At 35.4% G+C, this 25,689-nt stretch overlaps 1 protein-coding gene and 1 long non-coding RNA gene across 4 annotated transcripts in view; one reads left to right on the top strand and one right to left on the bottom strand.

Moving 5' to 3' along the window:
* LOC106026074 (serine/arginine repetitive matrix protein 1-like) overlaps nt 1-24,578 on the bottom strand; it is a 36,641-nt gene extending 12,063 nt beyond the window's left edge. For 2 of the 3 annotated variants that reach the window (XM_063243164.1, XM_063243165.1), the window contains exon 1: nt 4,083-5,388. In XM_063243164.1, the coding sequence (XP_063099234.1) occupies nt 4,214-4,918 (705 nt within the window). In that variant the 5' untranslated portion in view covers nt 4,919-5,388 and the 3' untranslated portion in view covers nt 4,083-4,213. Of the gene's footprint in view, nt 1-4,082; nt 5,389-24,378 lie in introns of those variants that run through there. The other variant, XR_010045518.1, reaches the window with a different exon arrangement.
* On the top strand, nt 4,849-24,209 carry LOC134474659 (uncharacterized). Its single transcript, XR_010045523.1, has 2 exons — nt 4,849-4,974; nt 15,446-24,209. It is a non-coding gene; the product is annotated as an uncharacterized LOC134474659 (long non-coding RNA).
* Nucleotides 24,579-25,689: the final 1,111 nt, after the last annotated feature.

Genomic DNA, 25,689 nt, shown 5'->3' with positions numbered 1-25,689 from the left:
CTTTTGTTTATTTCTTATCCCCCAGTGTCAAACACTCTCATACACACAGAAGGAAACTCAGTGTTTATTTTTTCATGCCTATAACTCATAATCTGAGCAACTACTTCAAAGATAACAATATGCGATATACTAACCATTGCTAATGTCCTATTATGCTAGTCTGAAATTCTGTATCATCATTTTTGTTCTTTTTTTATGTTTTAGTAAATGAATAAATCACATGATTGCATATCATTTTTCCTAGCACTGTTGTAAAATTTAGCTACTTTTGAAAGTTTTGCTACCAAGTCTTCATTAAATTTGTCGCTCATTTAAAATGTATTGATTATCTATTCTGAAAACAAATCTGGAATCAACACGGTGGCTATAATCGTGGGTCATGCAAACACAGTCCTTATCCTCATAGACCTTAAAACTTACATCCAGTGACTGCTTTTAGTGAAGGAAACACAAAAACTTTTTCACTGGAAATATATTGCAATGATTAAGGATAAGGCTCTTATTTACTTATAATGACTTATCTAAATTAAATCTAGGAAACTAGATGTTGGTACCGGACTTGCCAAGCCACAACTATTAACAAAACTATTAACACAACTTATTAACTCCTTTCTTTCTCTCTCTCTCTCTCGTGCTCTCTCTCTCTCTTTCTCTATCTATCTCTTCCTCCTCTCTTTTTTCCACATACACTAAATACATTAAATTTCATTTCATAAAAAGTTTTATTCATTCAATAAATGAGTAGAGCAACGTTATGTGTGAATTTCCTTATTTTTTTCTAATGACAGAATAATAAATCTGAGTTTGCTTAAGACTTCAACAATGCTACTCACAAGAATGATGTCTTGAACAGAGATTTGGACTAGACACAGAGAAAAGGCAGCAAGAATGTAGACTTGTTGAAAACAGAAAGCAGAAAACAAAATTCAATTTATAAGAGTACACTGGTGAAGAAGGCTCACAGTGGCCCAAAGGATAAAGAGAAAGGCTCAATTATTATCAAAATGCCTTGGAAAACTCCTATCCCATGTAAATAAGAAATTGGGACAATTGCCCTATAAAAATTCTCTAGACCTCATTCACCCAAAGTTGTTATACAGATTTAATCCAATGCCAATCATAATACCACTTGCATACCTTACAGATCTAGAGAAATCATCCCTAAAATTTATCTGGAACCTGAAGAGATCTAGAATAGCAAAGGCAGTTCTGAGTAACAAAGGTAAGGCAGAATTCATCACAATCTCCCACTTGAATATATATTATAAAGCTACTGTGATAAAATCAGCATTGTACTTGAATAAAAACAGACCTGGAGATCAATGAAATAGATTCAAAGATATAGCCACAACTAGCAAAACATTCAACCACCTCATCTTTGACAAAGGGGCCAAACATGTACACTGAAAGACAGACAGTCTCTTTAATATGTGGTGCTAGAAAAACTGATTCTCTGTATGCCAAAAACTAAAACCAGATCCATGTCTATCACCATGCACTAAACGAAAGTCAAAAGAAATCAAAGATCTAAATATTGGAACAGAAACACTAAATCATTTTGAAGACACAGTGGGTAGAAATCTGTATGACATAGGAGTAGGCAAAGAGTTCATGAACAAAAATCAAACTGCATGAGAAGTACTTGCAGGAATCAACAACTGAGATTTCACCTAATTAAAAAGTTTTTGCATGTCAAAGAAAATCTCCAACAGAATGAAAGGAAAACCCTACAAATTGGGAAAATATCTTAGCCAACTGCACCTCAGACAAAGGAATACTATCTAGAATATATAAAGAATTTAAAAAATCAGGCCCCCCACATTCAAAGACCCCAACCCAAAAATGAGTATTTGAGATGACTATACACATCTCAGCTGAAAAAATACAAATGGCAAGTAAATACATGAAAAAAAGTTCAACATCAATGTCATTCAGGAAATGCAAATGAGAACAACACTGAGATTCCATCTCACCCCAGAAAGAATGGCCAAGATCAAGAAACCAACCAATTACAAATGCGGGAGGCACTGTGAGGAAAAAGGAACCCTTCTCCACTGTTGGTGGGAGTGTAAGCTGGTTCAATCATTGTGGAAATCAGTGGAGAGACTCCTTATGAAGCTAGAATTGGAGATTTCACTTGAGCCAGCTATCCTGCTTCTGGGCATTTTCCCAGAAGAACTGAAAACATCATACCACAGTGATATATGTCCACCTATGTTTTTAGCAGCACAATTTGTAATATCCAAATCTTGGAAACAACCTAAGTGGCCATCAATCAAGGAATGAATAAAAAAGACATGTATTTTTATACAATGGAATACTCTTTAGCTATAAAAAAATCACATTGAGACTTTTATAAGTAAGACAATGTAATGAGACCTTACTAATAAATAAAATACATCAAACTCACATGTGTAAATATTGTCTCTCTGGTGTAAGAAACTGAAAATGTATATATGATCCAAAACTGTGTAAGGTCAGGAACTAACTGCTCAAAGAGGAAAAGTAACTAGGATAGGGGAAAGGAGGAAAAAAATAAAGTAAAATGAAAAACAAAACAGAAATTCATTCATATATGCATGTATATATATATATATGTATATATGCATATATGTGTGTATGCATATATACATATATATATATACATAACATAACTAAAATGAATATACTATTAATAGTATTGGTTATTGGAAAAGAACAGTTAATACTTATACGATTAGATCATTTTTACATGTCTATAACTGTTAATCTAAGCCACCCTTTGAAGGTAACAATATGCAATATTACAACCTTTGTCAAATTCTTATCATCCTGTTTTGGAAACCTATACTGTTATTGTATTGAGTTTGTTATTGTTTGCCTTTTTGCTTTTTTTCTTTTCTGTGACTTTTTTCCCTCAAAAAAACTCTCTTGGCCTCTCACCACATGCAAATTGTCCTATCAAAAAGTTATCTTGCCCTTTTTCCAAATATAAATGAATGAGCAAGAACAACATCATTTGATTAGTATGACCATTTGTAAATGAAGATTTGAGATGATCACTTGCTAATTGCTCCCCTGAACAGTGCTCCAGATGCATTAAGCTTAGAGGCATTTTATTTTGTTTTATTTTTGGTACCAGGAACCGATCAGGACCTTGCATTTGGCAGGCAGACCCTGTATAGATGAGATGTATCCCTGGCCTCCTGGAGTCATTTTGGGTGCAGTGTTTTGCACACATCTTCTTTTTAAAAGAAACATCACATTTCCTAATGATAACTGCACTTTTCCATGAGATGTGGCACACACCACAGAGTTGGTTGTCCAGTTTAATGCAACCTTAATCTCCTGCCGCAATTTGAATCTAAAATGCCTCTTAAAGATTAAGTTTTTTCAAAGTTTAATCCCTAATTAGGAGTGTTCAAAGCCAATGTATATATGGATCATAAACGCTCCAATTTCATCAAGTAGATTAATCCATTGAGGAGTTAATTAGCTGAGTGATCTTATTAGGAATTATAGTAATTAATAATTAGTTAAAGCAGTGACTGGGGTCACTGGCTTTGAAGGGTATATTTGGTCTCTACCTCATTCCTGTCTGGATCTTGCTGTCTCTTCTTTCTGGCTGTCATAAGAGAAGCAGGTTTCCTCTACCATGACCCTGCCACGATATTCCTGCAAATGTCCTAATGCAATGGAACCATCTGACTGAAACCTCTGCCATGAGACAAAAATGTCTTTCCATTTCAACTAATTTTTTTTAGTATTTGGGCAAGGCAACAAAATCTGACACAACCCACCTTCAGAAAACACAGATAATCACTGAACCTGTGATATAATGATTTGAATAAGAATTAAGAAATCTAAAGGAAGTAATATATGCATAATATTTTTATAGTTTCTCAATGACTAATAAAAAAAAACACTAGCAATAAAAATTTTCTGATGGTCCTGTATTATAAGTTTGTCTATCATTTTTACTTAAGGCAAATCAAAAAACCTGAAACACCTTTGCAGTCAACAAACTACTGACCAAATGAAATTTAAAGCATAAAAAAAAGAGAGAGAGAGAGAGAGACAGAGAAAGTGTCTCTTCCTGTTACCTGCCAAAGAAATGGATATGACAATTCCAGGTCCTATGTACCATCTCCAAGATAACCACCCTAAAATGTTAGGTAGGCCCCAAGGGTCCCGTTCCAGGGATCAGTCCTGGGACTCCACCAGGTTCGGATCCCTAGCGCCGCAGCTCTGTGACCAAGACACTGTGGGCCTCCAGGCCCGCTGCAATCCTCGCCCCAGGCACTGCGGCAGGCAGGTTCTCCCCATGCCCCAAGGACTCTCCAAGCCCAGCTGGCTTTCTTCCACTGCCCAGAGAGGCCGGCCGCCCTAGCAGCTCCCAGGTTCCAGGACCCGGAGAGTGATGCTCTTCCAGTTCCAACAACCCAAGTTTCTCCCCACGGACCCGGCAGCCTGCTCCAAGTTTGCTGCACCGGTGAGCGCGCACCCCGCCCTGGGGGTGTGGCTGGCGGGCGGGGGCGGGAGGGGGAAGGACACTGGCTGGGGGGGGGAGGACACGGGAGCCTGGCGGGGAGGAGGAAGGACGCGGGAGCCTGAGGGGGGGGGAGCGGGAGCGCGCGGCCTCGGCGCTGCCTTTCTCTCCATGCAACGCTGCCGCCCGCGGAGAGCACCGAGGTTCCCGGAGCTTTGGAGGGAGTCGTGGGCGGGCGCGGGCGGAGGCTGGGGGACCACACGGTGAGCCCCTGCCCGCGCCCTCCGCGTGCCCTGGGTTCCGCGGGATGTTCCCACACCCCGCACGTTCAGCCTCGGACCCGGGGTCCCCTCCCCCTCGCCTCCCTCCGCCCCCCACCCCCGGCTGCGAGGCGCGCCGCCGCCGCCCTTTCCCGAGCCCACAGACACCCCCAGCTGCACCCCGGGCCATTCCCTGCGCGCCCCCACCCTGCAACGCCCTCAGGAGCAAAACACGGAGGTGGACAGGTGAGGGGGGCGCATGAGCCGGGGCCAGGCGGAAGGGTGAGGGAGAGGGGACTGACTTTGCCACGAGAAATAAAGGCCGGCTCCCCGCTGCCGGGAGCCCCGCGAGCGCGGTGACGTCAGCGCTGCGCTGCGGCCACTGGGCGGGGGACCGGGACAAGCTCAAGGAAGGGCACAGGCGCTCGTGCAGCGCAGCTCAGCGGGCGCTGCTCTCCGGCTCGGCTGGCTCCGCGCGGCTCAGCTCCCGGCTCCCCTCTCAGTATGATGCTTTTTCATCAGCGTTATCCTGGTATGGGGAACCCTAAAACATGTCGCAGAAAACCCATTACACTTCTGGCCTTTAGAGAAGAAATTTAAAACATATGTTTAGCAATCTCAATGATGAAGGTCACTCAACCTAAGTTTGCCATGCTAAAAAATGTCTGGAAGGTAGGGACCACCACTTTAAATACCTCTTTTAATTTTAGAGGTAAAGGGTAACTTGTATTAATCTCATTGTGTCTCAATAATTTTACATTAAAATATTTATACAAGTTTTTTGTCTTTGTGTATGTATCTTTTTATTTTTTGGCAGGCTCTGTATTTACTAGTTACTTGGAAAATATATAAAAGAATAGAAAGTAGTAGGCCAGAAAAATTAAATTCTATGAGCATTTTTCCCATGAATAAAACCAAATGTGAATAATGTGCTAAAGGAAGTCAAAACATTGAGAAAAATAATTTTTAGTCACTGCAAAGTTTACTTATCTCCTTAAGGGTCACATAAGGAACTAAAACTCAGAGGTGTTTCATTCTTTTCTAACAAAAACAGATGAACATCCTCCAAAAACAAATGGGCATCCTTCCAAGAATTCCTATTTGGAACATGAGTTTCTAAGATGTTTAAAAGTGATTGTGGTATGAGTTCCTAAAAAGTATGGTGGAATAAACAGTGACAAGTCTTTTTTATTTTTGTTTATTTATTTGCTGGTACTAAAAATTGAACTCAGCACCTTGCACTTGCCAGGCTGCACTGCTGAGCCACTGAGCTGTATTGCTGGCCCTTCAACTGTGCTTTAAAAGTATATCACTATATTTGAAAATCAGTTTCACATTGGTGCTTCTATTTGAGAAAATTTTTGAATATATCAAATTGTGACACCAAAAATATAACCAACAGTGAAACTATAATGATATTTGTACTCAAAAACTTTAGAAAAAATATTTTTAAATTATAGTATTTTCTACTAAAACTTTTTACTTTGTGATGTAGGTTGGTATAATATATTTTTAATAAGAGAAATGATTCCAAATGTTATTATCTATGGCATCGGTCACTAGATACTCATTAATGGAATAATCAATAAGAAGAGATAATAGTTGTAAATGTATCCATACCATATAGTGACACAGACCGCTTCATAAAACAAATACTACTGGACATAAGAGATTCAATAATTATCAACAAAAATATTGAGAGAGATTCAATACAACAATATCATAAATACACATATCAACCAGCTAGACAAATCAACATACAAATATCAGTTGATGCATGTTTCTGAACAAATTGTTTTAAGGTATAACTACAGAGTGTTCTACCCAACAGAAACAGAATACATGCTTTCCTAGGCAGCACACAAAACTGTCTTAGAAACAGGGTGTCTACTAACCCACAAACATGCTTAAGTAAATATAGAAACAGTCAAAATTATCCCTTGTGTATTTTTGAATCCTAGTACAAGGAAATTAAAAATCAAAGGAAAAAAAGAACCAAACAAACTATGTAAATGCATGGAAATGAAATGAAACTTTTTTTTTGTCTTTTTCATTTTTATGGGTACCAGGGTACTTTTTTTTTTGTCTTTTTCATTTTTATGGGTACTCTTACGACCGCCTGCTTGCAAGGCAGGTGCTTATGCCGCTGAGCTAAATCCCCAGCCCCCTAAATGAAACATTTTTGAATAATTGATGGGTCACATGAGAAATTGAAGAAATTAGGTAGCTTCTGGAATCAAACAATATTACCAATAAAACGTAACAAAGTTACGGGAGACAAGAAAACAGTCCTAAAAAGGAAGTGAATGCTCATATTAAAAAAACAGAATAAACCCAAATAATTAGTCTAATGCTGTACCTCAAAGTCCTAGGAAAAGAAAAACAATACAACTAGAAATGTAGTGCAAAGAATGAAATAATAAATAGCAAAGCAGAAATTCATGGAATTCAAATTAAAATATAAGAAATGGATCACTGAATCAAAAAATTGATTCTTCAAAAGAATAAACGCGACAGACAGGCACTTAGCCAGGAAAAAGGAAAGGAAAAATGTGCATCAATTCAATTAGAAATGAAAAAAGGAAAATCACAATAGACAACACAAAATATAAAAAATTATTAGCAACTACTTCAAAATTCTGAACCCCAACAAACGGGAGAATCCAGACAACAGAATGGATCCCTAGATATATATTAATTATTAAAACTAGGTCAAAAAGATTTTAAAAGTTAAACAATAGAGTAACAAACAATAAAACTGAGGCAGTAGTAAAAAAAAAAAAAAAAAAAAAAAAAAAAAAAACCTACCAAGTAAGATTTTACAAGGAATCAAAAAACTCACCATTAAATTTTACAATAACTCCATGGAAGATTGAAAGTCAATATTCTGCTATTTAATAACTTATGCCAGAAGGAGTACTGTCAGACTTATTCCTGAAAGCCAACATAATCTTTTATTTTTTTAAACCAGAAAAGACCCAACAAAAAAGAAAGCTATAAGTCAATCTCTCCAATGAATATAAAGATCCTTAATGAGATGCCAGCAAACAGAATGCAACAATTAAAAAGATCGTACATTAGGATTAAGTAGACTTCATCCCCGGGATGCTAAAATACTTCAGCACACACAAATCACTAAATGCAATGCATCACATAAATAGAAGCAAGGAAAACAATCACATGATCATCTCAATAGACCCAGAAAATGAATTTAAAAATGCATCATCTGCTCTAATAAAAACCTTGAAGCAAATATGTTATAGAAAGACATTTTCTAAATTTGATAAAAGCCATCAAAAACATACTGCTGAGATCACATTAGGAGGAAGAAAAATTTGAAAGGTTTTATTCTAAAATCAGGAACAAGACAATGATGTCCACTAACACTACTCATGTTCAATGTAGTAATCAAACTTGCAACCTGAAAAATGAGGCAAGTGGACAAAATAAAAGAGATACATATAGGAAAAGAAAAGGAACAAATAAATAAACAAGAGGTTAAAAATATTCACACACGTAAGTAGCACTCTTGTACACCAATAACAAACCCAATGAGAAAGAAATTAGGAAACAAGACCATTCATGCTAAATTAGAAATAACTGAATACTTAGCAGCTAATCCTAAGAAGGCATTAAAAGATTTTGGGGAGTCTTCCAGAGACAACATTGTCAAAATCTCCACATTTACAAAGCAGATGTGTAGGCTTAAAATAATTCCACTCCAAATGCCAAGAGCTTTCCTCACAGACCTAAATAAATAATCCTAAAATTCATGGATGACTAGAAGAGACCCAGGATAGGAAAAGCAATTCTGAGTTACAAAAAAGCAAAGTGTACCACAATTCTGATTTCAAGTTACATTACAAAGAAACATTGACACACAAAAACAACATGGAACTGGCATAAAAAACCCAGAAACAACAACAATAACAACAAAGCTGTAGATCAATATAACCAAATAGAAGTTACAAAAACAACCCAAGGAACATTCAGAAGCCTGATCTTTGACAAAAGGAGTCAAGAACATATGCTGGAGAAAAGATAGCCTCTTCATCAAATGGTATTGTAAAGAATGGCTGTAAACCTGAAGAAGGAATCTAGGCCATAGCATTTTCTGTGAACTAAATGACAATCCAGAAGTAGAAATCAAAATACTAAAATTTCATCTTATACCAAAAGAATATCTATCAACAAGAAATCCAATAGTAAATGTTGTTAAGGCTGTGTGTGGAAAGGAACACTTCTTTGTTGGTGGTGGCAATATACAGCTAGTATGTCCACTATGGAAATCAGTATGGAGAGTTCTATAAAACTTAAAATAGAAATTCTGTTTGATCCAGTTCTTCTAGAGCCTTTGTCTTTCCCCAAAGAATTAAAGACATGGCATTGGAATGATCTAGGCCTACCCGTGTTCACAGTAGCAAAACCCCTAATGGTTAAACCTAGAAGCAGCCTATATGTTCATCAACAGAAAGCAGAGAATATGTTTGAATTTAACTTAACTTTAACTGATAAAACTGCTATTTCTGCCAATGGCAGACTTACCAGCAACAAAGGCCTCATGTCGTCCCTTCAAAAACCAGTAATGTCACTTGATGATGTTAGTTGTATTGGGCCCTTTCCATACTAAAATGGACGGCATGTCAGACTGAAGTGACCATAATTAAGTGAAGTTCAATTTTGTTCCCACTTCTTTCTGGCAGTACCACAGTTCCTTCCAGCTTTGAGCACCTGAAGTTTAATTAGTCCTCTGGTGTGAGATCCTAGATATCATCACTATGGATCAAGGCTATTCTTTTATAAAATTGAGAAATGCTACAGCATGTGTGTTTATAGGTTCTACTTTTCCTATGGCATGCCACAACTCAAGAAGTTGACATTCATATAGGACAGTAGAAGACCCTCAAAGATATTGTTGTGAACTCAGCTTAGAGTTAGTTCCTTGAGAGCAGCAGTTACCATGTTCAATGGCAATTGCATAGTGCTGTGTCTCCCTCTCAAGTAAAAAACAAACGTCTGAAAACGGGGGATTACTGTGGTTCGTATAAGTTTATTCTCACCCTGATGGCATTGAAGGAGTTATAGTTTCCAGTTTTCCATTCTATGCTCAACAAATTAAAAGTCTTTGTTCTCTGATGAACACCTCTTCTACTAGTCTAGAGAGAAAGTATTACATTTTGAGCTATGACTTACATTCAACTTATGACACATGGTATGGAAAGCTAAGTAATTTGTTTTCAGTCAAAGTTATTATCAAATTTTCTTCATGAAATCACTTAGGACCAGTGCTGTGCCTGAATCATGGCTTAATTCCTGCCTAAGCTCTTATGATTTCTTTCTCTGAGGTGCAATTTGGGACCCCATAGCCAGTGATACCCCTGCACATCAATCTCGGTAACAGGTTCTGAAGCTTCAACTCCACAGTAGATCCTACTTTGACAATAAAAACCTAAAGAACTATTTCTAAAGTAGCATTTGAATTTGAACATGATATTATTTTTTATGGTTAATTTTATTTCTCCTCATTCGATGTTTGTGTGAGTGCTAAATTTTGAGAAGTATCATTGAACTAGCATTTCATCTTATTCTGTTAATGTTCTCTGTTGTAACATTAATCTTTCTCATTTTAGAAGAGGCTAATCTGTACACCAGACACTGTTCTGCAGCATGTGACTGTTTTCACATGAAGTTACCAATGTCTTTAAATAGCATGTGGCAAAAATCAAGTGAATTACCTCTGAACTTACAATAAAAATGTGACACTTGATTTGAGCTATTTTTCAGGGGTAAGACTCAAAGGTGTAGTTCCATGACTTATCCATTTAGATAGATATGTTATGGATTAAATGTGATTATGCAATTTTTACCACCAAGAATTTCCCTATTAAATGAAAAAAATATTTTAAATTTGAGAACTCTGAAGTTGAAAATAATGCTAATAGTAGTATCATGGTCAGTTTGGTACCTAAGAATCCGCAGTAGGATCTTATCATAAACAATAGAATCTTGGTTTTTTGTTTCGTTTTGTTTTGTTTTAAGGTATCAGAGCTGAAATTAGGGCACTCTATCATTGGCACACTCTCACATCTTCTTATTCTGATCCATTGTTATTCCTTTTCCTCAGTCTCACTCAGTGCTGATATTACAGAATTGTGTTACCACACCTGGTTCAGTATGGTCTTTATGAAAAAGCTTCTTAGACCAATAAGTCAGAATAACTATAAATTATGGGAATTTTTCATGACACCTAAAATTTAATTACATAAGTGTCACAAAATTGTAGTGCATTTGATATATTTGAAACAATAGGGGTGGAGCTAAAGATGGCAGATCATTAAGCAGCAAAATACAGAGTTTCCTGAGAAAAACAATTCAGATGGAGGAATAAAACATCCTGGAGACAAGCAGACAGAGGGAGATGGGTTCTCTCTACTGAAGAAGAAACTAAAGGGAAAGAGCTGGTCAAGGAAATGGTCCGGGGCCACCATCTGAGCAGCTAAGATTAGCAGCCACAGTGCTCTCCCTGAAGCCACCTGAATTCGCTGCCCTGACCTGGAGTTGTGGCACTGAAGTCAGGGGTCAGCGAGCCCAGTGGAAAACAGGGCCGATGTGGAGACCTGATGCCGGTAACTCTGCTAGACACCACCCATCAGGCATTCCAAGCTGGCATTCAAACTTCAACCTGGCCTCCTGTTGGTTTCTCTGGAATCTTGGTAGATGCCCTGATGATATTGTAACACTTTGGTTCTGCATTTTTGAAGATCCACTGCAACATGGGTCCAACCAAATCTTGATAACACACACATAGGAATACCTGATTTTGGACTCTTTAGGTTTCCGGACTGGAGAAGATAAAATTACCCTGTCTCATATGTTTGATAGAGTAACAAACAATTGACTATGACACATAAATACGGACTTGCTATACCTTCATACAGTAATTATAAAATGTTAAATTTCTAACCAATAAGTTATCCGTTTTTGTTTTCAAATTTAATTGCTTTCATATTAAAAAAATCACAGCAAATGAGATGCAAAAATTAGCTCCTACCTGTTGAATTACTATTTTCCATAATTTTGAAGAAGTCAGTTTGATGCAAGAGAGGAGTGACCTTATGAAGGTCAATGCTTGGTCACTTAGAAGGAGTGACCTTCCAAGTACAGGAAAAGCTAGGTAGTGACTCACTGGTGGTACAGCACAAAATTCTGCAAAAGATTTTATAGGTTATGAGTTAGTACCAAATAAATGGTGCTGTTTTATTCATCACAAGGATCCAAGTCAGACAACAAAAATTGGACCATTCACTACAGTGAGAGACCCTTTAGTAAAATTGTTCTTTTCTGTCTCCATAAATTCATGGTCTTTTGGCTTGGATGACATAGTTCAGGAGGAATGTTTCTACCAGGATAAACACAAATATCCACTGAACTGCAATCTAAAACCACTACTTATTATTTTGAGCTCTTTCTTTCTCCAAATAATCCCAAAATGTTAGGATATTCTGCTTTTGATAAATTTTTATCTACATACTAAAAGAAACCGGAGTGTTTATCCACAATTGAGATATGAGAGAAAATTCTAGGATGTAAGAGATTCCTTTGGCCATCTTTTTGTGTCATCATGATCTGTTATTATATTCAGAGGAAAACTTTCATAATTCAATCCAGGGAGAACTCTGGCACAGATCCTTTTGTTCTTACACCAAACAACAAACTAGGACTACTTTTATTACCAAAGGTATAATAAACATATAATAATTTAGTAAAAGGACATAAATACTAGTTGACTGGGTTAGAAGTGAAAAACATAATTTTCATAAATATTTTCTTCTTTTTCAGTGTGTCTCAGATACCTTGGTTTTTTTTTTTTTTTTTTTTTCTGTCCTATTATTTACTCCTGAAGAAAGCAGATGGACTTGGTCCACCTGGGATGGCATAATCTGATATCTTAAGGGACTGATAAAAAAAGCCTAATGAAATTTTAATTTACTCTCTATATATACAATGCTGAAAGGGTAAAAACCTGTCACCTGTTTCTCACTGGCACTATTTCCCTGCTCTGCTTCTCACAACTGTGAACTAAGCATGTTGGCCATCATGCCCTCCTGTCATAATGTTATTGTCTCAGTCCCTCGTGCACATATAGTGGGATACTTTCAAACAGGAACTAAATTAAATCAGTTTTCCTTTATGCTTTGTGTTTCAGGTATTATGTTTCAGTGTCAACAGAATTTATTAATGCTAAAAAAAATTCTACCAAAAGTAGGATTGTTGTTGTGACTGTATCAAACCTAGTGGTTCAAGTCTTTGAAGCAGGCTTGTGGAAGACGTCCAGAAATGTTTTCAGATGCATTCTAAAATACTCTAAGTAGAGCCTCATTCATTATTCTTATCAAAAACCAAGGGTCAAAATACAGATAATAAACATAGTATTCAGGGGTTTCAGCAGAGAGCAGAAATTACAATAGAAAATTTTAAGAGCCAAAATTTAGTGACTCCTAAAGGAGCAATATTACAATTTATAGAAAGAAATTTCTACATCCAAAATAAGAGAAAACTTTAAAGTAATTTAAAGAAACAGCCAAAGAAACTAGTAAAGAAAGAACAAACTAAACCAAAATTGTAGAAAGAAAGAAATAATAAGCAGAGAACCAGTAGATGAAAAAGGATATATAGATATGATACAAATATCAAGTAATCACAAAACTGGCTGTATGAAAAGATAAAACTTTAACTTGAATAAGAGAAAAATTCAACTAAATCATATATAAAAAGTTAATACTCAACTAATATCAGAGAAACAGGAAGAATCATTAAAACTACTTTTAAAAACTCAGTGCCAATAAGTTTAAAAATACAGAAATTAATAAATTTTAAAATGCATCGAACCAACCAAAATTATAACCTGAATATAAACAAAAATTGAACAGGCCAATGAGTAATAATAGTACTTAATCTACAATGAGGTTTTTCAAAAATGAAGGCCATGTAATAGTTGCTTTTCTGTTGTTGGGACAAGATACAACAATCACAATTTGAAGAAAGTAAGCTTCTCAGAAAGCTAACCTGTTCAAGTCTGTCTAAATCTGTACAGAATTTTAGTGGGCTCACAGTTTCTTCAACAGTTCAAATTTGGGTGACTGCAAGGCCAGAAAACATGGTGGAAGGGCCAAGGTAGAGGGTCACAATTCATCTTAGGTCAGTCAAGAAGGAGAGAGAGAGAAGAGAGGAGCCACAGACAACAAAAATAATCCCTTACATGCTCTGCCCTCAGTGACCCACCCCTTTGACTTGGTCCCACCTTTCAGTGTGAGAACTGAAGGACATTTTAGATCTAAATCTTAAAAGTCAAGAACAAGTTGATCTTTCAGATCAACTTTATATCATTCAAAGTAATTGAACTACTACAAAATATTGAAAGGCAGGAATCTCTTCCAAAAACACACTAAGATGCCAAATTTACATGTGTACCAAAAGGAGATCAGAATGTTATGAATAAGTAAAACTGCAAGATAATATCTCTGATGAACACTTACGTAAAAATTCTAAATATAATGCAAGTAAGCTGGCTGAACAGTTAATAATTGTACACTGTTGTCAAGGAGAATTTATTTAAACTATATAAGGGAAGTTCAACAAACACAAATTGGTAAATATACTTCATTATACCAAAGAAGGAAAGATAATCAAATGATAACAATTGTTGCAGAAAAAAATGTTCACTGAAGTTCTCCATTCATTTTTTTGAAAAATCTTAAAAATTTTATGTAAGAAAAAACATACCTCAACACAATAAAGATTAACTGTATAATAATTCAATAGCCTAATGGAACTAAATGGGGAAAAACTGGAAGCCATGACACCAGTGTGTGCAGCAAAATGACTATCACCTTCCCCATAGGTATTTATGAATGGCCTGGAACACCTAGCCAAGGCAATTAGGCAAGATAAAGAGGTAACAATCATCCAAACAAGAAAGGAGGAAATCAATTTATCCTTATTTATAGATGATATAATTTAGTATGTCCAAAAATACAAAGACATCTCCAAAGGGATAACATAATGAACTGAGTAATAATGTAGAATATAAATTAACAGACAAACATAAAAATTGTTTTGCACACCAGTAACAAATTTGTTGAGAAACAAATCAAGAAAATAATTTTATTTACAATGGTCTAAAAAACAAATATGTGGGATTAATTTTAACTTAAAAACTAAAATCTCAGCAGTGAAAAATACAGAACATATGAGAGATTTTCAAGATAATATGAAAGGTGATTAGAAACCTAGATTTACTGGTTGAAAGAATTAAAATGTCATGCAACTCAGATATAATACAATCCCAACCAAAATACAAAAAGTTCTTCACAGAAATAGGAAAAAAAAAAAAACAATCCTCAAACTTTTGGGGCACATAGGAGAGGGAGGATACTCAAGCATAACACAGTAAGACATGTTACCAAGAACCAAAATAAATAGTCTAATAAGATGACAAATTAAGTTATCTGATTGTAGGAATTCAGAAAATTTTAGTCATTTTATTGAGAGCAATTTTATCATTTAATACATTTAAGATCACAAAATAATTGAAAGTATGTTGGAAATACGTTAACATAGTGGAAAAGAGAATGAAAGAACATATTCCAAGTGACTGGAGCACAGTTGCTATACATGTATTGTGTGTATTCAAATGTAACCCATATTTCTTGTACAGCACCTAATAAAAGTTTTAAAACAGAGAAGACCTGGGAGACCAAGATGGTCAAAAAGTAATCAGGAGACAAAGCGCCTCTTGGAGAGTCACCATCTAGACACTGGAATATAGTAAAGTGAGGAAGACAAGAAGAAGGAAAGTGAGTCATCTGGAAACAGGAAGAATCTGAAGCATGAATTTAAGCCAATGGAGATATTGAAGAGAACTTCAATAAGTAAGAAAAAGATAGCTGGTGACATTTCACCCTGAGACGTAACTCACTGCACAAGAGGAGTGGTTCAAGCATGCAGACACATGCTGATATGCTGGTGACCCCAGCGGCCTTCAGAGAGAGATGCAGCAGGGGAGGGGACAGTGGACCTGAAGGACTGCACTGGCTGGCAATGCGTGCGGAGGGCTCAGTCCTCCCACAGAAGAGAGCAATTGGCCCAGAGCCATCTTTGACATGGACCAGCTGAGATCAATTTCGAAACTGCTGGTGTTTCTATCTAGTGGCTTCCAGCTGGGCTAGACCCTCAGAATATGCTTGGACAGCAGCATGTGGAATGAATCTCATTTTAACCAGAAAGTGCAGGTTTAATGAGATTATCTACTGCCTCACCAATAAACTGCTGCTGGCTTGCTGGAAGATTGTCATGGAAACTTGAAAGTGGATTTTTTTCTTTCCTCTTTCTTGTTTGTGTTTTGTTGTGGTGAGATTGTTTCTGTTTTCTGATTTTTGTTTTAATTTTATTGAAATTAAATTAAATTTTATTTTTATTGTTTGATCTTGTTTTTATGAGTAGGGATGTGTTTATGGTTATGGTTCTGTTCTGTTGTTTTTAACTCTTTTTTCTCATTCTTTCCAGTATTCTGCACCAGTTTGCCAAAGTTAGTGTGATCCCCTTTATCCTCCACCCTTACTTGTAATCTCTTCCTTTTTTCCACTTCTCCATTTTTCCTTAATCCATAATAAAAATTAACCATGAGGACAAAATTGACATATTAAGGACTTGTATACGGCATGTAATTTTCTGGGTTGTTCAAATTTTGTTATGTAACCAAAAAATCTATTTTATATTGTTAAAAGTAGCAAATAATGGTTTGCTCAGTTTGTCATTTTCTACACTGTGTGTGATGCTATTGGTACCATTATAGCCCAAAGTGACATAATTGTTATAAACAACTGGTCCTCCTGGTATTCTATGACTTAGACTGAATAAGTATCATAGAAAATACTTTGACAGAGTGCCAAAGAAGCAACAACTTCTCATTGCCAACAAATTCAAGAGGTACAATCTCTCAATAGACTCAAAACTCCAAAACCAGCTATACTGGAAGATACCCCAGAAAAGTAGCCATTTAGTAAATGTCTTCAATACTAGCAATAAAGCACCATACTGTAGATAATTTACAAGCATTATTCCAGAAATTAAACTAAGGAAAGAAAATAAGAAGATACTTAAACAAGATGCAACCACATACATTGAGTTCCCCAAAGACAAAGCCAGGGGCAATGATGTGGGAAAGTCTGAAAGCCCATCAGTGATCTCTCTGAAGTGGTTACAGAAGAGCAATTGAATTAGGCTCTGGAAAAAAATCAAACCAGAAATGGTTTCTCAGGTAACTGCAGAGATGGTGTCCACAATAAAGATGGTGCTTAGTGATTCTAGAATAGATACAGATTAAAAATAGATGAGCCTAAGAAAATTATGGAATTCATGAATGAACAGCATAGGAAAGAAGTGAAATTCATAAAGTAGATTAAAGCATATATTCAGGAAAATAAAAATTCTATTGAAAGTACACACAGCAAATTAAGCCAATGTGAGGGCAGGGTCTAAGATAGAAGACAGGCTTGTTGTTTCATAAATATCAAATAACAACAAAGGAAGCTAGCGGCTACTAGATGAGACAAAAATAATTTAATATTGATTGGAGTCTACGAAAAAAGCAGGAGGTAACACAAATAATTTTTAAGAAACTGCTCACAGACATCTTGGCAGAAAACTTTGTGGATAAAGAAAAAAATTGAACATGCAGATAATTGAGATAGTAGGAACTCCAGTTAATTATGATAGAAAACAATCTAAAGTAAGGCATATTATAGTCAAGAATCCAAAAATTCAACACAAAATAGAATCTAAAAACCTGTTAGGGATTAGAAAAATAGCCTATAAAGGAAAGCATCACAATAACAGCTGACTGCTCAACACAAACCTTCAAGTCAAGGGAAGCTTGGAGTGAAGTACATAAAGTTCTAAAGGAAAACAACCTTCAACCCAGACTGATATGCCCTGAAAAACTGTCTTTCAACACTGATGCGGAAGTAACACACTTCCTTGATAAAGAATATCTGAGGAAATTTATAATCACCAAATCAGCTCTCAAAAATATTTTGAAAGTCATTCTAAAAAGAAATAAAATGTACTACAACTCTATGAACCCAAACTGAATGAACCCAGCAGACAAACAGAGAGTGGGAAAAAGGGGAGCCAACAACAGGAAAATAACATGTTATTATAAGGGATAAGTCAATACATATCAGTTCTATCCATCAATGTTAATGATCTCAATTCACCAATCAAAAGACACAAACTAGCAGAATGGATCAAGATGCAAGATCCAACAATATGATGCATACAAGAAACACATTTAACTAAAACTGTAGATTCATAGATGAAATTCAAAGTATAGAAAACAGTACGCCATGTAACAGGAACCCAGAAAAAAGCAAAGGCACCTATTGAGTTTTCAGACAGACAGAATTTCAAGCCAAGACTGATTAAGAGAGATAAGTTCAATATATCATCATAAAGGCAACAATCCAAGAGGCAGAGATAAAAATCATAAATATATATGCAACAAATATATAACCTGTATACACAATAATATAAAAGAAATAATCTGAAAAATCAAATAAGGCTTAATACAATTGTGTTGGGGTATTTCAGCAAACCACTCTCACAGATCAAGTAGACCAGAAAAAAATCTGAACCAAAGGTTTGAACAAATGGACTTAGTAGATGTCTGCAGAATGTTCGACCTCTTAGCATCAGAATACATATTCTACTCAACTGCACATGGGACATTCTCCAAAATATACCATATACTTGCCCATAGATCAACCTTAAGTAAATGCAAAGGAACCAAACTTATCCCATTCCTTGCATATTATCAGACAATAGTGTAAAGAAATTGGAAATCCATGACAAAAGAAACCATAAGAACTTCACAAACACATGGAAATTAACTGGTACTAATCTGAACAACCAAGGGGTAACAGATAAAATTTAAAAAGGAATTAGACAGTTTTTACAGTTGAATGTTAACAAGAGTACAACATATAAGAGTTTATGGGACAGGATGAAAGCAGTCTTAAGAACGAAATTTATAGCAGTAAATACTCATACCAGGAAAACAGACCAAGTACACAGAAACAATTTAATGGTGAAACTCAAACTTCTAGAAAAAGATCAGACTAAGCCAGAAGCTTGTATAGGGAAGGAAATTATAAACAGCAGAGCAGAAATTATCACATTGGAGATTACAAAATGATACAAATGACCACTGCATCAAAGAGTTGGACACTGTGAATTTAGGCATGAATGAGAACTCCACACTGTCCCCAGTCACCACAGATTTATAAAACCATAAACTTCAAATCACCATAAGTGTTATACAACTAAAATTTTAACAGCTAAAATTGTATGGAGGGGCATATCCATAATCTGAGCATTTGGAAGACTGAGACAAGAGGATCACTGTAACTTCAAAGCCAAACTAAAATACAGAAAGATTCAACTAACAAAGATATTGTTACAAGCCACAAATAATGCCACTGTGAGCAAAAATAGCAGCAAAAATTAATATACCTATATATGAATATATGTGTATTTATACATATGTGTGAACATTGACATATAAATTGGATAATTTGGACATACTGATGTACATATCAATTTTTGCTGATCTACATAATTATACCATAAAAGTATTGAATCCAGAGAATGAGCAACCAAAATGTGCTGTCCCAGCAACCCCCCATGATGGTAAAATACATAAAAAATTAGAGACAAAGTTTAATGAAAGATACTTTATTTTTGAAGAGGGAATGAGTAGATGGAGAAGACAGATAAGTACTTTGATAAGAAACATTCAGAGCGGGGGCTCCAAAAAATGGGGGAATCATCACTCCTTTGTTCCTGGATGCTTGTATTGGGTGGAGACACCACCATACACAGAAATTCCTATACCTGGATAGGCTTCTGGACACCTCTGCATAATGGCACTTTTCATCTTCTTTGTTTCTACTTGATTGTCTCTGACCTTTAGGACTTTATTTTTGGAGTGGACCACTATTTGACAAAGAGATACCTTATTCATCATTAACATACAATTAGTAAGAGGGAGTATGGATGTCTATTGTAGTCTATAATGATGAAATTTATATAGTGACCTAGACTGGATATGAATATAGTGATCCTAGAGTGAATGCATATGTATATGGAAAGTGTGAATATATTTTGTCTTAAACTTACTCACTGCCCCTCCCCCATTTGCTTCACCTATATTCTATTGGAGAGAGGGGCAGCTTACCATTTGTGTACTTGGCTTTCTCTCTGTGTCCTGCCTGTCAGCTCTTTCTCCACTTCCTTGGTGCAAGTCCTAAGGACATTTGGTGTCTTTTTTTAATCCTTTTTTTCTCTCTTACTCTACCTTTTATCTACAAATTACCCAGGGGAATTTGAGATTTTATGGATAAATCAATGCAACTTGAGACCATATTCATAAGGAAAATAAGTCAGACTTTCTGTGTAAGCATCATATTGTCTCACTAGTATGAAATACTGAAAGAGTAAATGCCTGATAGATACTGTGAAAGTGAAATGGGAAGAAACTGCTGAAAAATGAAGAGTGTGGGCTTTCATTGTTTATCATTTTTTTATGCCCCAGTCTTGTAATCTGAGCAACTACTTTAATGATAAATACATATATGTATTAGCCACTGTTAATCTCTGATTATTTTCATTTGAAATACTGTATCATCATTTTTATTCTTTTTTCATTTTTAAAAAGATTAGTTAGAAGACATAATGAAGTACCTATTCTATTTATCTACAGAACTGTGACCCTACAGAACACTGTGACCTAGATCTAGAAATAATGACAATCTAATGTGTTATTAAATTGGGATATGAATGAATCTAAAGTCTGTATATGAAGAAACATGTTAGAGCAAAGTTTAGTAAGGCAGAGGAATCAAAGTATAAGCAGAATGGAGGATATATTAGCTAGAATTCTGTACAAAAAAGTAATTTTTAAGGTGAGGGAATCAGTGGTATCACAAGAAAAAATGTGGAATTTCACTATGGTAGTATAAATGGCCTCAATATTTGGCTTTATGTCTAATATTAGTCGTGAGAGAAAAATGGCAAAAGGAAACCTGTAGCATGATCACACATTATACTTAGAGAATCTGAAGAGCAAGGAAACCCAACATTCAAAGTTTTTTTGTTTTTCCCAGCCCCAAGCTGGATAGTACTTCATTACATCAGAGTTAACAATTTGTACTTTGGTAAAATCAATTTAAAGCCCCTCATGTGAACAATAATGTTTGGATGTTAATCTTTTTAGTTTTGTTTACACTTAGGGAAGATGAAAATTTCCTACGCTGCTCCTGATTCCAATGTTCATCCATTATTTAACTTCATCACTAGTTTTCTGAATTAGCGAGGCTTTTTACATTGCACAGAACAAATCAAGACAGCTTTAAAGAAGGTGAATACAAATCAGGGACAAAAAAAGCTAGCACATCTCTTTTCTTTACTTGAACACCAATTTAAAAACAACTTTTACTCTAAGCCTTGACCTCAATGTTTTAGTAACCATCTTATTCTTGAGTATTCAAAGCTTAGATGATATTTCTCTAACACATACGAGTTGAATAATTCCAAGATATGAAACTCACCATTTCCTCTCTCCAAAAAAGTAGAATGAAAGAACTGTTTATGACCAGCAGTAATACAGTGCTTTTTTTTTTTTTACTCAAAAACAAATTTGCAGCCACAGAAACATAAATGTGATATGAGTCCAAACAACACAGTGTTATTATTTGGATAAATTTGCCATACTCATGTCATTTGGAACAATGTAGTTTATTGATCAATATATAAATAATGCAAGAACACAAACTGTAAAGTGTTTTACTTCTTTTCAGCTTTAAAGTTTCTTGTATGACATAATATATTAAAACTGTTTATGAGTGAATGATGCAAATGTTTTCAGAACATACTAAGACACACACACTTAAGTCATTAATATTATAGAACTATAACCACAAAAATCTGTGAAAAATACTGAAAATGTGCATTTTTATGTTTTATTTTAGATAAAAGAGAGTAGATATTAATATGAGACCTAAGCATTTCTCTTGAACATTTTTCTCAGTGAATCTATGAGTGGTCTATTTCTCAAACTGTAATAAAATGGATTTAATGCAGAATTTCTGATGTTGAAAAACAGACAAAGATCATATCCTGATCATCTACTTGTGAAGATGCTGTGCACATACATGAAGAGAAGGGGGCCATAGTATAAAGACACAGACAAGAGATGAGTTCTGCAGGTGGCGAAGGGTTTCCTTATGCCTTTGAGAGACTTCTTGTTTAAAACAGTGAATAGAATAAGTGTATAAGAAATAAGAACAATCAAAATTCTGAGTACCTGAAATGAATCAAAGAAAATAAAAACCAGTAGATAATTAAGAGCAGGATCTGTACAATAAATCTTAAACAATGGTATAACCTAACAATAAAAGTCATGTATGAGGTGGGAATTACAGAATGTTAATCTGAATAAAAAAACTATTATGAATTAAGGCATTAAGAAGCCACCTACAAATGATAAAACTAATAGATTGATGCATAATCTATTGGTCACAATGAATGGGTAAAGCAAAGGATTGTATGCAATTACATAGTGATCATAAACCACTGCCGCTAGGAGAAAACATTCTGTGGTTGCACTAACTATAAAGGAGAGAGATTGTATGTTTGAATGTCCACTTTATATGCTTTAATTTTGCAATGTGAACAAATATTTCTAAGATGACAATATGTAATCCATTAACTAGTGATATCCTACTGTTTATTTTTTTCTGAAATTCTGTAAACTTGTACCCTTTTTCTGCTTTTTTTTTCTTTTTCTCCTTAAATAAAATTAAAAAAAAAACTTTTCCCTACACAATCCTTTTTGTCATTCCCAGGCGCATTCCCTCGAGAAATGACAGTATTAAAAGGTCTTCAGCTCCTTTGGTAAATGTTCTGTCCTTTTATATGTGGTTCATTTCTATGCTTAGGATGTGCTGAAATATATTTCTGATTCTGATTATAGGCTGGAATGATACTGAAGTAGTCTTGTGAAAATATACATCATACAATTCATCTGTCTCAAGGGAAGTCATTATACAGTCTCCCAGAAATAAGAAACTCATCTCACCCTGAAATATGAATGTGGCACAAATGCTAGTCTTGAGGGTTCAGGCACCTTGCAGAAGGATCAGGAGGGGGATTATAATTATCAGGTTATCTATAGACATTTACCCAGTCTGGGTACAGTGTGGCTAGTGTCCTCAAAAAAGACATGCCTATCTAGAACTTCAGAATGTGTTTTTCCTTATTTGAAATTAGTATTTGTGCAGATAAAATTATGAAACTTGAGATTAAATCATCCTGGATTTATTAGGCTTATTTAAGTCCAATGACTACTGTTCTTATATGAAGAAGAAAGGACACAGAGAAGATATAAAAGTGGAGATTGAAGTTAAAGTGTACCAAGACATATAATATCTGAGTTGAAAGAGGCAAGAGAAGATTGTCCAAGTCTTCAGAGGGAGCATGGTCTAAACAACAACTTGATTACAAACTTCTGGTTTCCAGAATTATGAAGTTAAATTTTTATTGTTTTAAGTCACCCAGTTTCTGGGAATTTGTTATGGCACCCTAAAAAATATACCAGATATTATGGTCATATTCTTCATTAGGGCTCTGACTATAACAATGATGCTTATAAAAGCCTATGTATTTGGACTCTATAAATAGATACTGGACCTAGAGCTAAAGGAAATAATAGGTACTTTAGAGCTATCTCACAGGGCTTTAGGGTGAGATAAATCAGTAATTAACTTCTAGTATGACTTCAACAGAATAAAGAACTTCTAACAATGCCAACAGTCTAATCCTCAGAATATTCAAATATAATCCAAATGGGCTGTAGGTGTAGAGTGTGTGCTTATTATGAAAACAGCTCTAGATTTGATCCTTAGCACCATACATACAAAAATTTCTTTATATGACAATGATATTTCAAATATATTTAAGGATTAGAGGTTGATGTCTTTACATTAGGATTATCCTGGCTTACCCAAGTGGATAAAAACTAATCACCTGAGTCCTTCAGAGTGGAGAATGTTTCCCACACGTTGTCAGACAGGATGCAGTAATGGACAGAAAATCAGAAAGAAGCTACACTGTTGGCTTTCAAGCTGGAGAAAGTGAGCTATAACCCAAGGAAATGTGTGCAGATTCTGAAAAGGCAGGAAATCAGATTCTTTTCTGGAGTACCTAAAGAAATACTAAATTCCCAATACCTTGTGATTATAGTCCAGTGAGACCTGTGTTGAACTTCTGGCCTACAAAATTGTAATGTAAAAAATTACTGTTTTCAGCAATGACATTGTAATCATTTATATCAGTAATAAAAAATGCAAATACCATCAAATGAATCTATTTTTGTCATCATCATTATGCTTATCATTGCCCCTTATAAATTAAATAATCACAAGTACCTGATCACTCATTGTCTTATCTTTCCAGCAGCCCGTATCCCAGTTAACTACCAAGAGAATGTCCAAGTAATTATTATGTGACTGTGTGGCAGAGTTTAATGCCTACCTTATGTGGCACCTTCAATAGATTCTTTGATTTTAGAAAGCAGACAATCCAATGCAAAATCCCATGCTGAGGGTCTACCATCTGGAATAGGAGTCAGCAAATGTTTTATGTAAAGGGGAAGATAGTAAATATTTTAGGCTTTGCAGGCCATATGGTCCCTATCACAAATGCTTTGCTTTGCTTTGATATAAAGAAAGCAGCCCCAGATAATATGTTAATAACAAAACATGGTTGTACTCCAAATAAAACATTTTATAAGAGGCAGCAGGCTGGATTTGGCTCATGGGCTATAGTCTAAACCTAGAACAACTATGATAACTATTATCAACCTGATTCTATATGAAAAAATCTCATGGAAAAATTTAAGTGTGAATGTTTCATTAAAGTGTAATGTCAGGGCATAATAATACAGAAAGGTAACAGGAAAGGGAAAGTGAAATAAAACAAAGAAGTAAAAGAAAGGTGATTCATTATTCCACTAACCACTATTTATGTGGAGAAGCAGAGAGATATTCCAGTCACTTAGCAATTGTTTCATTGATTTGAACTTGTAGCATGTTTCTAACAGTTTGTGTCAAACAAGCAAGGAAGCAAACAAACAAACAAGTAGCCCAGAATAAGGACATCCATCACACAGTCAAAAGGGAGAAGAGAAGGAAAGCAGGAAAAATTTCCTATATCTTCTTAGGGAAGCCAAAGTGAAGGTCCTATTTATGGCACATCTTTTGAATTCTTAATTAATGAAAGGATCCAGAGACTCTAGGCATAGCCAACTTTGGGAAGCACTACTGTATGAATTTAACTCTGCTTGAGATTAACAAAGCTCAGGTGAAGGAACAGTCAAGGTTTAGGAGACAAACAAAGCTCAGAATCTGAGAGATGAAATCATTACTATGCTCAATATAGGTACCATTCGTGAGTACTTTTTTGTTTGACAGACTAATTGCATTTTTTTGGTAATTATATCTTGCGGGTATAAAATGTTCTGTCTTCTGATTTTACAATCTATTTTGCTTGTTGGATAGGAATTTTAGCTGCAATACTTTAATTTTTCTTTCACTTAACCAGCAAACCTCAAGGGAACTTTCTCTTCCAAATTGAATAATCCCAGAAGTACATAGTTATTTAAAATTTAATCTATTAACATATTTCAACAAACTTAACAAGTCAGGTAATAATTATCTAAATGATAAACATAAAATATAGATAATGGAAATCATCAAGATTCGCAGTTTAAAATTCTTAGAATTCTGTAAATAGGTGGAAATTTTTTAATTTCATAAAAGCAATCGGCCAAAGGCCTATAGCAAT

Source organism: Cavia porcellus, unplaced genomic scaffold (genome assembly GCF_034190915.1).
Source record: "Cavia porcellus strain 051 isolate PalLab524CR breed Dunkin Hartley unplaced genomic scaffold, mCavPor4.1 scaffold_34, whole genome shotgun sequence".
NCBI classification, from domain to species: Eukaryota; Metazoa; Chordata; class Mammalia; order Rodentia; family Caviidae; genus Cavia; species Cavia porcellus.
Note: the sequence above shows the minus strand (reverse complement) of the source record. Positions and strands in the feature narration are given on the sequence as shown.